The following is a 14624-nucleotide window of genomic DNA, read 5'->3' as shown; positions in this document are numbered from 1 at the left end:
GGAAGATCCAAAGGAGAGCAGCGCGCTTCGTTACAGGATCATTTAGTAATCGTGAAAGCGTTACGGAGATGATAGATAAACTCCAGTGGAAGACTGCAAGAGAGACGTTCAGTAGCTCGGTACAGGCTTTTGCTGAAATTTCACGAACGTACTTTCACCGAGGAGTCAAGCAGTATATTGCTCTCTCCTACGTATATCTCGCGAAGAGACCATGAGGATAAAATCAGAGAGATTAGAGCCTACACAAAGGCATACCGATAATCTTCCTTCCCACGAACAATACTAGACTGGAATAGAACGGAGACCCGATATAGATACTCAAGGTACACTGCGTCACACACCGTCGGGTGGCTTGCGGAGTATGGATGTAGATGTAGTTGTAGATATACTATTATCCTGAAACCTTCTTTTATTTCCGTCATTGCTTCGATGTATAGACTGAACGGTAGCGGTGAAAGACTAAATCTTTGTCTTACATCCATTTTAATATACAGACTGCACAACATTAAATGCGAGGTCTCTGACAGTTATTAGGTAGCATGATCGGGATGCAGATTTAATATCAGTGCTCAAGAACACACATCAGAGCTCTTGCGAGGAGCTCAGGCAGCAATCAACGTCGTCTACTAAATGATTCGTAAGCTCACCAGACTAGCTGATTATCCATTTGCCAGGTTATTTATTTACTAAGCTATGTTGTATACCAAAAGAAATTAAATTTACATACTGTGTAAATACAAACGTAGTTTATTTTCAAACTTTTAAAAGTGTAACTCCATTTTGCAAATTATAAAGTGAAACTTTGTACATATTCGCTTTAGTATTTATTTAACCTCAACATTGATTATTGCTCATGTATCTGGATACTAGTCGAATGCTTGACGTCCGCACTACCTGGGGTTAAAGGTAGCCTTGGAAACAGTTAAGTGACGTGCTCATAGATATATTACTGGTTGGTTTTACCAGTACGGTAGTTCTACGGGAATGTTCTGTGAGCCTACATGGGACTTGCCGGAAGGAAGAGGACGTTCTTTTCGCAAAATGTTAATGAGAATATTTTGGCAACAGGCATTTGAGACAGACCTGTAAAATGGTCCAACTGTCGCCAAAGTTCATTTCACGTAAGGACAAAATAAGGGGTATTAGATCTCGTACAGTGGAATAAGTGCAATCATTTTTCCCTCGTTCCATTTTTGAGTGGAGCAGAAGAGAGAATATCCAACAAGGGTAAAAAGTACCACCCGTCACGCACTGGGCAGTGGCTTTGTGGAGTATACGTATAGATATAGATATAATGTTTTTAATCACCCCTTCATGTGCAAGGATAAATAAATTATCGGCTGAATCCACTGTTAAGCAACTAACTTACACCACGAAGATGACGTGCTACAGATGCCAAATTTAACCGACAGGAAGAAGATACTGTGATATGCAAATGATTATCTTTTTAGAGCATTCACACAAGGTTGGCGCCGGTGGCGACACCTACAACGTGCTTGCATGAGGAAACTTTTCAACCGATTTCTCATACACAAACAGCAGTTGACCGGCATTGCCTGGTGAAACGTTGTTGTCATGCCTCGTGTAAGGAGGAGACATGCGTACCATCACGTTTCCGACTTTGATAAAGGTCGGATTGTAGCCTATCGCGATTGCGGCTTATCGTATCGCGACATTGCTCCTCGCGTTGGTCAAGATCCAATGACTCTTAGGAGAATATGGAATCGGTGGGTTCAGGAGGGTAATACGGAACGCCTTGCTGGATCCCAACGGCCTCGTATCACTAGCAGTCGAGATGTCAGGCATCTTATCTGGATGGCTGTAACGGATCGTGCAGCAACGTCTCGATCCCTGAGTGAAAACCTTGGGATGTTTGCTAGACAACAACAATCTGCACGAACAGTTCGACGACGTTTGCAGCAGCGTGGACTGTCCGCTCGGAGACCATGGCTGCGGTTACCCTTGACGCTGCATCACAGACAGTAGTGTAGCGTTCTCGCTTCCCACGCCCGGGTTCCCGGGTTCGATTCCCGGCGGGGTCAGGGATTTTCTCTGCCTCGTGATGGCTGGGTGTTGTGTGATGTCCTTAGGTTAGTTAGGTTTACGTAGTTCTGAGTTCTAGGGGACTGATGACCATAGATGTTAAGTCCCATAGTGCTCGGAGCCATTTGAACAGACAGGAGCGCCTGCGATGGTGTACTCAACGACGAACCTGGGTGCACGAATGGCAAAACGTCATTTTTTCGGATGAATCCAGGTTCTGTTTACAGAATCATGATGGTCGCATCCGTGTTTGGCGACATCGCGGTGAATGCACGTTGGAAGCGTGTATTCGTCATCGCCATACTGGCGTATCACCCGGCGTTATGGTATGGGGTGCCATTGGTTACACGTCTCGGTCACCTCTTGTTCGCATTGACGGCACTTTGAACAGTGGACGTTACATTTCAGATTTGTTACGACCCGTGGCTCTACCCTTCATTCGATCCTTGCGAAACCCTGCATTTCAGCAGGATAATGCACGACCGCATGTTGCAGGTCCTGTACGGGCCTTTCTGGATACAGAAAATGTTCGACTGCTGCCCTGGCCAGCACATTCTCCAGATCTCTCACCAACTGCAAAAGTTCGGTCGATGGTGGCCGAGCACTACTCTTGATGAACTGTGGTATCGTGTTGAAGCTGTATGGGCAGCTGTACCTGTACACGCCATCCAAGCTCTGTTCGACTCAATGCCGAGGCGTATCAAGGCCGTTATTACGGCCAGAGGTGGTTGTTCTGGGTACTGATTTCTCAGGATCTATGCACCCAAATTGCGTGAAAATGTAATCACATGTCAGTTCTAGTGTAATATATTTGTCCAATGAATACTCATTTATCATCTGCATTTCTGCTTGGTGTAGCAATTTTAATGGGCAGTAGTGTAAATTTGTCTGTAGGAGAAACATGGAGATCTCAAATCCATTCCACAATACTAAAAAGACTGCCTCTGTGATTCATTGATTGTGACTGGGAATTCAAATATCATTGTAATTTGCAGTCTCTTAAAAGTTACGTGGGAGATCTGTCGAAACGGGAAATGTCCTGTTCTAGCATATGCCCTGCCTGTTTAGACTATCGCTTCAGTGTAATTGCCCAGCACCTCCCTTACGAAGTGCCTTCTCCCCACCTCCACACTGTAAGTAGGAGTGGTTGGAGACGTGATTGTCTCCTGGTACAACGGCGTGTGTGCTCCAAAAGTTTGCTTCAGGTTTCTGCCGTTGCTCCAGAGCTAAGATGGAACACAAAAAATATAAATCACAAGAATTATAAATTAAACACAACTGGTAACTAGTTGCGATATTTAAGTTATAAACTTTATAACGCTACTACATTTCTTATAACGTATCTTTTCAGCAGGTTAACGTTAATATTATAGTTACATAATATAATATAATAGTTGGCCGTTGTTCACACCGGTGCAAGTCGAATTATCTTGATATGACTGAACTTCACCCCTTTCCAGAGGGCGGCAAGAATGTGCTAGACGTATGGGTCTTGCTACAAGAATGGCACTCACTGATTCTACAGAGATATCGAGCAAATTACGCTAATCTTTTAGGCAATGCTTTGCTTGATCCCACACGCACTTGGGATGTACCAGTTGGGAGAATGTAATTACTGCCTGTGATGATTCCGAACAAGAAGGACTAAGACAGTAGAGAAGATTCATCGTCACACGCGAAGAGGTGTGTGGCTCCAACACGAGGTACAACGGGATCGGCGACGAACACACAGCCGGCCGGGGTGGACGAGCGGTTCTAGGCGCTACAGTCTGGAACCGGGCGACCGGTACGGTCGCAGGTTCGAATCCTGCCTTGGGCATGGATGTGCTGTCCTTAGGTTGGTTAGGTTTAAGTAGTTCTAAGTTCTAGGGGACTGATGACCTCAGATATTAAGTCCCATAGTGCTCAGAGCCATTTTGAGGAACACACCCACGAAGACGGACGCGGTCCGTGATTGCTTTGTACAGAAAGATGAAGTTTGTGTCTGTTATTTGTTACACCATATGTAATACCACTTATTACCTCCTATTCTCTAACAAATAAAATAAATTTTCAAAAAAGGAAGTTAAGGTAACCGCTCACGTTAAGGAGGAGATCCGGTCCAGCACAAAGTTTCACCTCTCATCATCGAATTACGTAGATGTTCGATTGCTGCTTGCGTCAGTCTTTCCTTCGAAGTTTAATTTTTAAGTTGACGTGTTTTTGAAAGTGGCCCTGTCATATTCCAATAAGCTACTGAAGTGTAAGAAATATGCTTACAGTGAACGTGCAATGGAGGTGAAATAAGGCATGCGGACTTGTAATGGCTTCTGAGCTTTTAGTTTTTTTTTTCTTTGCAATGGTGTTACGTGGCATACGGTTTTAAATTATTGTTCAAAACTAATAAAATATTGAAACTGAAAAGTAGACATCGTCGGACGATGCTCGGGAACAAACTGTCGAGTAGTCCCATAGCGCTGCTAATGCAGGTTAGATGGAAGTAGGAATACTCTGAAATAGTAATTACGAGCAATAGGTTACAACGCTCCAGTTCCTGCTAGGTGATATACTCCACATGGGCCGTAAAGTATAGTGAAACAAGTGAAATACATAATATTACTGTAGTAATGTTTTCTAAATATATCATTTGGTTAAAGAAATCATTTGGAAATTTGATTTATTAGAAATATATTGAAGTACTAAACACTGTGTTCATGCATCCTGCAACAAACAAGAGTAGGTATTTTAAAAAAAGAACATTTTAAATATGTTTTCTACTTAAGTGAGTTCAAAAAAATGTTCAAATGCGTGTGAAATCTTATGGGACTTAACTGCTAAGGTCATCAATCCCTAAGCTGACACACTACTTAACCTAAATTATCCTAAGGACAAACACACACACCCATGCCCGAGGGCGGACTCGAACCTCCGCCGGGACCAGCCGTACGGTCCATGACTGCAGTGCCTAACACCGCTCGGCTAATCCCGCGCGGCTTTAAGTGAGTGCGACACCATCTATTGCATAGATTGCTTTTGAAAAACTTCTCTTGCAAGACATTAATTTATGCGTTGTGGTTGAATGGAGAGAAGCGTTATCAATACAAGCCAGTAACTTAAATCTGGGTTCTAAAAAACGGACACTGCAGTTTTTGTTTTATAAACAATATCTTTCATTCGTCTAATCCATTCTTTATCCAGGAATGGTGACCACATTATGCACCACCATGGAGAAATTTTCATTTCATGTTTTCTTACAAACATTCACGAGACCATCAGCAAGAAGTAGAACGCGACTGTCTGCCACATACTTTTTACAAGTGATTCAAACATTCCATTCAGTTCTTTGCAATTTATCAACTCCTTCTTTGGTAAAACTTGAATCTCTTTATTAGTGTTGCAGTTATTCTTGCAGCATCTGCCAGTTTTTCTGAACGCTGAGGCGTATAATAAGTGGAGTTACATCTCGCTGGAACGTCTTGAATGAGCTGCTTTGGACTTAAACCCAGGTTTTTCTCACCTGCAGTACGTATTCAAGTACCTCAAATTCTGCATGTGAAAAAAGAAACAACACTCTTTCTGTATTCCGTCACCGGTTTAGCTTGTTGGGCGTTATACACCCAAAATGTTGCCACTCGACTTCATTTGTTATCTCATTTTTAATGTTCATCACATTATCAGTAATTAAGACCAGAAGCTTATCTGAAACATTTAAGTGCTTATTAATCTTCCTGATTTCTTCCGCCAAATGGACACTCATACGAGATCGTCCATTGACAAACACTAACAAAACTGTCTGGATTTCAGAATACTCTGTTATGAACTGTGCTGCCACACCTACATAACTTACATTATTTTTATACGTTTCTCGCCAAGCAGACGGTTTCAGCTACAGGTACGTTCTCGTACAGCATTCATGTACCTTTCCTATCCTGCTGGGGCCATACTTACAGAAATTATTTTGCTGCTCGGCAGGCAATATGCTGGACTCGATGAAACTTTCTTCCTCAACAACTGAGAAAGGCTGCAAAACCAAGGACAACTAAACAGAAGTTTTTTGTGTGGGAAGTGAGTTATCGAAGTCTAACTTTCAGGACAGTTAATCAGAAACGTCTTCACATCATCGTTGCTTGATGCAACTAGCAATACAGCTGCCAGGCCTTGTAAAGCTTTAAACTTGCTATTGGATGCCTTCTCGCACTACGTAGTTACTTTTGTCTCGTCATATATCCCAAATGATAAATATATTTTCGTGTTTCGTTCACTGTTACAGGGTGTTTCAAAAATGACCGGTATATTTGAAACGGCAATACAAACTAAACGAGCAGCGATAGAAATACACCGTTTGTTGCAATATGCTTGGGACAACAGTACATTTTCAGGCAGACAAACTTTCGAAATTACAGTAGTTACAATTTTCAACAACAGATGGCGCTGCAAGTGATGTGAAAGATATAGAAGACAACGCAGTCTGTGGGTGCGCCATTCTGTACGTCGTCTTTCTGCTGTAAGCGTGTGCTGTTCACAACGTGCAAGTGTGCTGTGGACAACATGGTTTATTCCTTAGAACAGAGGATTTTTCTGCTGTTGGAATTCCACCGCCTAGAACACAGTGTTGTTGCAACAAGACGAAGTTTTCAACGGACTGGGAACGTGACGGATGAACGTGCTGGAAAGGTAGGGCGACCGCGTACGGCAACCACAGAGGGCAACGCGCAGCTAGTGCAGCAGGTGATCCAACAGCGGCCTCGGGTTTCCGTTCGCCGTGTTGCAGCTGCGGTCCAAATGACGCCAATGTCCACGTATCGTCTCATGCGCCAGAGTTTACACCTCTATCCATACAAAATTCAAACGCGGCAACCCCTCAGCGCCGCTACCATTGCTGCACGAGAGACATTCGCTAACGATATAGTGCACAGGATTGATGACGGCGATATGCATGTGGGCAGCATTTGGTTTACTGACGAAGCTTATTTTTACCTGGACGGCTTCGTCAATAAACAGAACTGGCGCATATGGGGAACCGAAAAGCCCCATGTTGCAGTCCCATCGTCCCTGCATCCTCAAAAAGTACTGGTCTGGGCCGCCATTTCTTCCAAAGGAATCATTGGCCCATTTTTCAGATCCGAAACGATTACTGCATCACGCTATCTGGACATTCTTCGTGAATTTGTGGCGGTACAAACTGCCTTAGACGACACTGCGAACACCTCGTGGTTTATGCAAGATGGTGCCCGGCCACATCGCACGGCCGACGTCTTTAATTTCCTGAATGAATATTTCGATGATCGTGTGATTGCTTTGGGCTATCCGAAACATACAGGAGGCGGCGTGGATTGGCCTCCCTATTCGCCAGACATGAACCCCTGTGACTTCTTTCTGTGGGGACACTTGAAAGACCGGGTGTACCGCCAGAATCCAGAAACAATTGAACAGCTGAAGCAGTACATCTCATCTGCATGTGAAGCCATTCCGCCAGACACGTTGTCAAAGGTTTCGGGTAATTTCATTCAGAGACTACGCCATATTATTGCTACGCATGGTGGATATGTGGAAAATATCGTACTATAGAGTTTCCCAGACCGCAGCGCCATCTGTTGTTGACAATTGTAACTACTGTAATTTCGAAAGTTTGTCTGCCTGAAAATTTACTGTTGTCCCAAGCATATTGCAACAAACGGTGTATTTCTATCGCTGCTCGTTTAGTTTGTATTGCCGTTTCAAATATACCGGTCATTTTTGAAACACCCTGTAACAACCGCACGCAAGACTGAATGTAAAATTTCTACACTTCACTTTCCTATGTTATATCACATTTGCGCAATACGTGAGTGCAGCATTACAGTCAGAAAGAAATAACGTGTTACAGGTGAGTGAATATAACCCAGTCCTCACAGCATAACAGACTGTCTATTACAGTGACAGGACAAGAATAATGCTTACGTGCTTAAAATTGCAGAAATTTTAGCAGCAGGAAGAACAGCATTGTAATGAAAATTAAATAGTTCACTCATTTACATCCATAAACAAAGAGAACGGTGAAAAGTTTCTTTTCTGTTGTGAATCCTACCCTATTAACAGTTTAACAGGGTCCAGTGGGTGTTTATTATTTGCTTCATAGTTATGACACATCATCAGTGCTATTTTAATACTTATCTTAAATATCACCTGTCCCTAGATGGCATTATGATTCTGTATGTGCCAGTACGTGCGCTCAGCCCATAGTGCAGGGTCGACTGCTAACGATTTGGCAGATTTATTTCATGTAATTTGAATTACATAACCCCGTGGCTGGATACCCTTTCTGTCGTGTGGTCCATCCACCTGTGAGTCGTGTAAACGCTGTTCTGTGTGTTATGGTATTTTAATTTTTGCGTGCCACATTTTCTGAAGCAATGATTGTGGGACATTGCACATTCGACTGAACGAGTGCGGGAAAACGTCTGAAAACCGCACTCTGACCAATGTACCAGATCGAGGGGTAGTTAAAGCATATGTCTCGACTCCCTGTCTTACAAGCTAGCGCGTTAAGCTGTACGAGCAGGTCTGCCGAAAAGTGCGAAAACTATAGCACGTCAGCTTAACAGCTCATATATCCAACATGTTGAGAAGAACAATATACAGAATAAAAAATTAAGATACTTCATAGGATTTGTTGACCTAGTGCATCGAAAATCTCAGAATAATAGGTATAAGCTACTTGGAAGGACCAGTAACGTACAATCAAGAGCGAACAATAAGAATGGAAAACTAAGAACGAAGTACTCGGTTTAAGAAAGGTATAAGAAAGAAATAAGGGTTTTCGCCCATATAGTTCAACCTATACATTGAAACTTTTTTGTTTAAATCTGTGAATCTGTACTTAAGTTGCAGAATGACTGAGAAGATGAGACTTCTACATTATTTGATTCTGAAACAGCTGAGTAAAACTGAACGTACTGAGCCTACTTTCTCTTTACTTTTTCTTGTCATGTCAACAGTGACCCACAATATTCTAGCGCAACGCAATCTGACTGCTCCAAAAAAGAGTAACCTGACTTCAAATAATTAATTCAAAAGAATGGCCCTGACTAAAAAAAAATCCTAACAATAACCTATACATTTCATTAAGCACTTACAAATATCTTCATTACGCGAACTATTACAATACAGCGAGCGTCAATACTGCCAGCTAAATAAAAGATTCTAACTACTAAAGCCACTAACTACTACTAGGCATGTGGCTAGCAAAGGAAAGATGTTGTTGCAAACCAAATAATGTATTTTTTTACCTTAATAATGTGATATCCAGCTCAGATACGAATACAGATCGTGATTGACATCTAGTACAAAGGTATATAATCATGAATAATATTCAGTCTCCAAGTCGAACATGTACAGATCGTTAGCCTACACTAACACTTCATACCTCTACTCTCCATCAATGCTAACTTCTCACATCTAACATCCATCACTGCTGGCTGTTCACCTCCAACTAAATGGCTCTGAGCACTATGGGACTCAACTGCTGAGGTCATTAGTCCCCTAGAACTTAGAACTAGTTAAACCTAACTAACCTAAGGACATCACAAACACCCATGCCCGAGGCAGGATTCGAACCTGCGACCGTAGCGGTCTTGCGGTTCCAGACTGCAGCGCCTTTAACCGCACGGCCACTTCGGCCGGCTCACCTCCAACTGCCCAACAGTACTTCCATCACCGCTGGCGACTAACTTCCAACTGCCCAACACTACTTGCGATTTCCAACGAGTCCAACCAGCCACAGAGTCTCTTACAAAGAAAGCGCAGTCAGAGATCCAATGCAAAGCGCTCCACAGCGCTGCCAACACAGAAGCAGCCCACTCTAAACATCGAAGAAGCAATGACGAAAATGAAAGGAAAGATTAAAAAAATCGTTCAGATGTTTTGCGAAATGATTTGTCTAAAAGTAAGAAATGAAATAGCTTAGAGAAGCATTTGATGCACCTCATTTGCTGTATATTATTTCGTGCATTATTCAGATGGGCGTCCACTGATTTCATTATTTTCTTTATTACTTACCGTTAGACAAATCATTTAAATAAAATTGACCAATCCTTTCAATTTTTTTCCAAGTTTTGTTCAGAATGTACAACCTTGTTTTTGCCTCATTTGCTTTCCTAGCGTCTTCTGTTTTGTAAATGTACTGAATGCAGTACTTGATTCGAAGGAAATCCTTTTGATAGTTCAATATCACACCAATATAACTTTTTATGCGCAAAATAGATAGGTCTTGAACAGATAAAATTTTGACATGGACGACTTGACTGTTCAATTCAAGTACACACTAACTTGTAAAAAATAAATAAAAAAAGGAATTGAAACCGTCCTTAAAAGCTTATGTTAAAAGAAAAAAAACGGAACTAGCTTAGAGTCCCAGCATTACTGTGCAGATTATCACCGTATCAATGTTCCAGTTGAGACACCGTGAACGGCTGTATTTTTTTATAACTTGGTTACGTTAAGTGTAGTGGCTAACCAATTACTCGTCGCATTCGCCTTAAAATCCTCAACCAAAATACTGAACTTTCAGTTAAATGAAGGGAGGAATTTGCGGAAAGCGCGTTCACTACAGTCACAGAATAAAGCTAATCAAAAAAATTGGAGTTATTTCCTGTTTTTGTTACAATAATAAGTCTATAAATTGCCAGTACTGAACGTTATTACGCCAATGCGAGAACTTAAATAAACCCAGGCAGTACCTCGTGCAATCCAAAATCTCGCAACAATTCCGAGTCCCACGCACTTAAAATTCAAGTTAAAGTTCCTCTGTTGCGAGTTGGCAAAAATTACAAGTCCCGTAAATCACTCGCTAAGGTCGGTGGTGCAATTTCAGACTACAGAGTCGAATCCTGACGAAAAGGTCTTCAAAGTTCACAGTCCGGAAATATTTGTAAGTTTTTGCTAGTGACACATGCGTAAAAGTTATAAGTCTACTTTTACATAATAAAAATTTCAACACTTTCACGAAGCAACTGTCATTCCACACATACAAAATTCACCACAACGACTTCTCCATAATGAATCTATTCAGCTCCTAGCCCCGCCAAAATCAGACAGTTCGCTCCAAGATGGCTGCGAGGTATTTATATCCTCGCATTGTAACATATACTTCCTTGACCATAAAGCTTGTTAGCTGAGTCAAGACGTTGTTCTACAGCAACGTTTCGAGAAGTTTCCCACTCATTAAATTCAGGCAAAGTATCAGGTTCTTGTCCATTGCTCTGCCTCGTCCGTAATGACTGTGTCAATTGCACGCTTTCAAAAGTCTTGTCACTGTTGGTGTATGATGCTCAAAATGTTCAAATGTGTGTGAATGCCTAAGGGACCAAACTGCTTAGGTCATCGGTCCCTAGACTTACAGACTACTTAAACCAACTTAAACTAACTTATGCTAAGAACAACACACAAACCCATGCCCGAGGGAGGACTCAAACTTCCAGCGGGAGGGGGCACACAGTCCGTGACATGGTGCCGCAAACCGCGCGGCCCGTTGGTGTATGACTTTTTTCGACTTGCTTATAGGCTGGGTCTTGTAATAGCGTCTCAGTCTCGTTCTAAAAAGATCAGGAATGGACAAGGATATGGTCAGAAGTCTGTACCCATGACCGCCATTACTGCCGCAGCTATATGGCCCCCACCCCAAAAAAGGAAGTTCCACTATGTTCGATAGTGCACATGATAAATTCACCAACACATGGGATAGCTAAACACTTGGTGCCACTACTACAACATCTCCTGGGTCACTGTTCCCACGGTTGTTCACACCACATCAAAAACTAAACGAAATTTGTGAAGGTGGTTCAGGGAGTATACCTGGAGAAGGGTTATCCCCTGGTCAGAATTGATGTAACTTTCCTTTTCATACTGGTACCTCTAAAGGACTCCCTGACATTACTAAGTAGCCACTTTGACCAAGACACCGAGCATCTGTTCTGCCATACACTCACTGTCTCCTACTTCCAGTGTGGTGGAAAATTCTACCAACAGTTAGACAGAGGCACCAAATGATCACCCTTAGCGCCAGGCATCCCAAACCTATATATGCAGCACTTCGAGGAAATGGCTCTTGAAACTGCAGGGCTGAATCAAAGGTCATCATGATGTGGCTGCACGACGAAGATAACTTGTGAGAAACCTGATGGCTCGCTGGGACACTCTGTTTACAGAAAAAAGACTCAGACGAACATATACCTAAATGCCAGTAGCTGCCACCATCCAGCGCACTGGAAATCCGTACTCACTACCTCGATGCGCAGAGCACGAGACATATGCGACAAGGAGTATACTCACTAAGTCGCAGCATCTCTGTTGCACATTTCTCAGACCCACCCATGGCCAACATTTCGAGAACTTTGCAGAAAAATAGCCTGAGAACCATTTTGTATTTCTTGGCTAAGATAAAAAATATGCTTGGCTCAATGATAGAGAAATTAGGACTACGGACACCTGGCGTCTATAGCATCAATTGTGAATGTAGCAAATAATACGTTACACAGTCTCAGTAGTGTGTTTGGCAGCACTGTGCAGAACATGTGAGAAACACTCGCCTTGGCCAAATGGACAAATCTGCAGTTGCATATCACAGCTTCAACGGAGGTAGTATGTTTAACTTTGCACAGATCAAGGTGTTGTGCCAGACAAACAGGATCTGGAACTCAATAATCAAAGAGGTAGTGGAGGTATGGGGTCATAATGCCTTAGTCAACGAGGATAGCGGTTTCCAGTTGAACTCCACAAGGGATGTGGTGGTTGCAAGAATACACCAAGAGCACTCTGATGTGAAGGCGATGAAGGCAGCAGATGGAACAAATGGGCAATGCCAGGAAGTGATGACTGCATCCTCCAGCCCACCGGTGTTATGCCCCAACACCATCTACATCCATCCCTATGACCTTACGTGACACACCTTCTGGAGGCACGCAATTGACATAGCCTTTGCAGGCATGGCAGGGGAGCTTGTGGACCAGTGGCTATAATGACATGCAATGGACATGAACCTGACACCTTGCCTGAAGATGACGTTACGGATATGTGGTGAGATAATTGGCCGCCTAGAACTGCTATGAGGTAAGGTGAATTTGATGTAGAGCCGAATCCTAGCATGCCCAGCGCCACGCCAAGGCTGTTCCGAAGAGGCGACTGATCTAGCAGAGTGCATATGCTGAGACAAGGCGTACGTGGCCGGAAATGTGCGGAATTTTGATGCCTAAGAGAAGAGCTGGCCGCGGTGGTCTAGCGGTTCTAGGCGCTCAGTCCGGAACCGCGCGACTGCTACGGTCGCAGGTTCGAATCCTGCCTCGGGCATGGATGTGTGTGATGTCCTTAGGTTAGTTAGGTTTAAGTAGTTCTAAGTTCTAGGGGACTGATGACCACAGATGTTAAGTCCCATAGTGCTCAGAGCCATTTGAACCATTTTGAACCTAAGAGAACAGGTAATACTCTAAGAAATGGTGGAGTGTCAGACTAGGTGAAATATGGCTTCTTACATCTCTATAACGATTTACGGTCAAATATTAATGCCAATCTGAATACATCAGCGATCCCGGAAAAATGAGGTATATGCAGTGACACAACAAAAATTTCAACATAATTAAAGCAACAAATGTTAATATTTTACAGGGAGTAAATATTTTCAAAACAAACCTTTCAATCAACTGTTTCCAAACACTTCTTAGTATTTCAACGAACGATATCTCAGATTATAGCATCGCATGAGAGCTATCATCCATAAAAGCCACTCATGTGCTTCTATTTTATTTATTGACTTATGATTTTTTTATCGCTTTTGATTGTGCAAATGTTTCTCAGAACATTGTATCGTCCTCATTATACAGCAAATGAATACTGCATGAGTAACAATTTGTCATACTTGTGTATTTATTTCATGAACATTTTCTTATTTTGCCAGTAACTTTATTCAAATGTTGACAGGAAGCGCTATTAAAAAACTGTGCTAATTTAAAAGTGATCAGTTGCATGTGTTAGCAGAGAATGCGATTTAAAAGTAAACCAAAAGACACTTCTGTCAAGAAGGCATGGATAACTATTTAGATAATATTTAAGGCAATCTGTTGTCATTTATCATGAGCACACTTGTACAAGAATGCTGTCTTATTTATTTATGAACCAACAATTACTTGCATTTATTGTAAATGATCTGAATGTAACTGAATGTTTACAACATTTCTTTACATAAATATTGTTGTACTATGTTAGTTAAGTCCAGGAAGTGATAAAATAGAATCAAATAATAACTGTAAAATGTAAGAATGTTGTGTGTGGGGGCAGCCTTAAGCCAATGGAAAAGCAGACACTAGTGGAACACAACAGGAGTCAAGTGGTGACTGCAACTTTCCTGGTGACGAGCTCAAAGGAGCGATTCTGGACACTTGGTGCCGAGTGCTGGAATAAGGCAAACCCGCCTGTGGTAACACTCGTTTATCAGTCGTATAGGTGACTGATTCTGGGCGGTGAACTCACTTTTGATGGGACTCTACTTCGACAGTCTGAATGTGCTCAAAAGTAGGAGTCCAAATTTTCCCTCTTGTATTTCGAAACTAAGGATAGATAGAATACGAGTTAGT

The 14624-nt window shown here is 42.3% G+C and overlaps 1 protein-coding gene across 1 annotated transcript in view; it reads right to left on the bottom strand.

The window, feature by feature from the left end:
• Positions 1 to 3120: 3120 nt before the first annotated feature.
• Positions 3121 to 14624, bottom strand: part of LOC124605915 (UDP-glucosyltransferase 2-like) — a 65684-nt gene continuing 54180 nt past the window's right edge. The window contains exon 8 of the mRNA XM_047137868.1: positions 3121 to 3269. Within this exon, the coding sequence (XP_046993824.1) occupies positions 3121 to 3269 (149 nt within the window). The remainder of the gene's footprint in view (positions 3270 to 14624) is intronic.

The sequence above is a fragment of the Schistocerca americana genome, chromosome 3 (genome assembly GCF_021461395.2).
Source record: "Schistocerca americana isolate TAMUIC-IGC-003095 chromosome 3, iqSchAmer2.1, whole genome shotgun sequence".
Classification (NCBI taxonomy): domain Eukaryota; kingdom Metazoa; phylum Arthropoda; class Insecta; order Orthoptera; family Acrididae; genus Schistocerca; species Schistocerca americana.
Note: the sequence above shows the minus strand (reverse complement) of the source record. Positions and strands in the feature narration are given on the sequence as shown.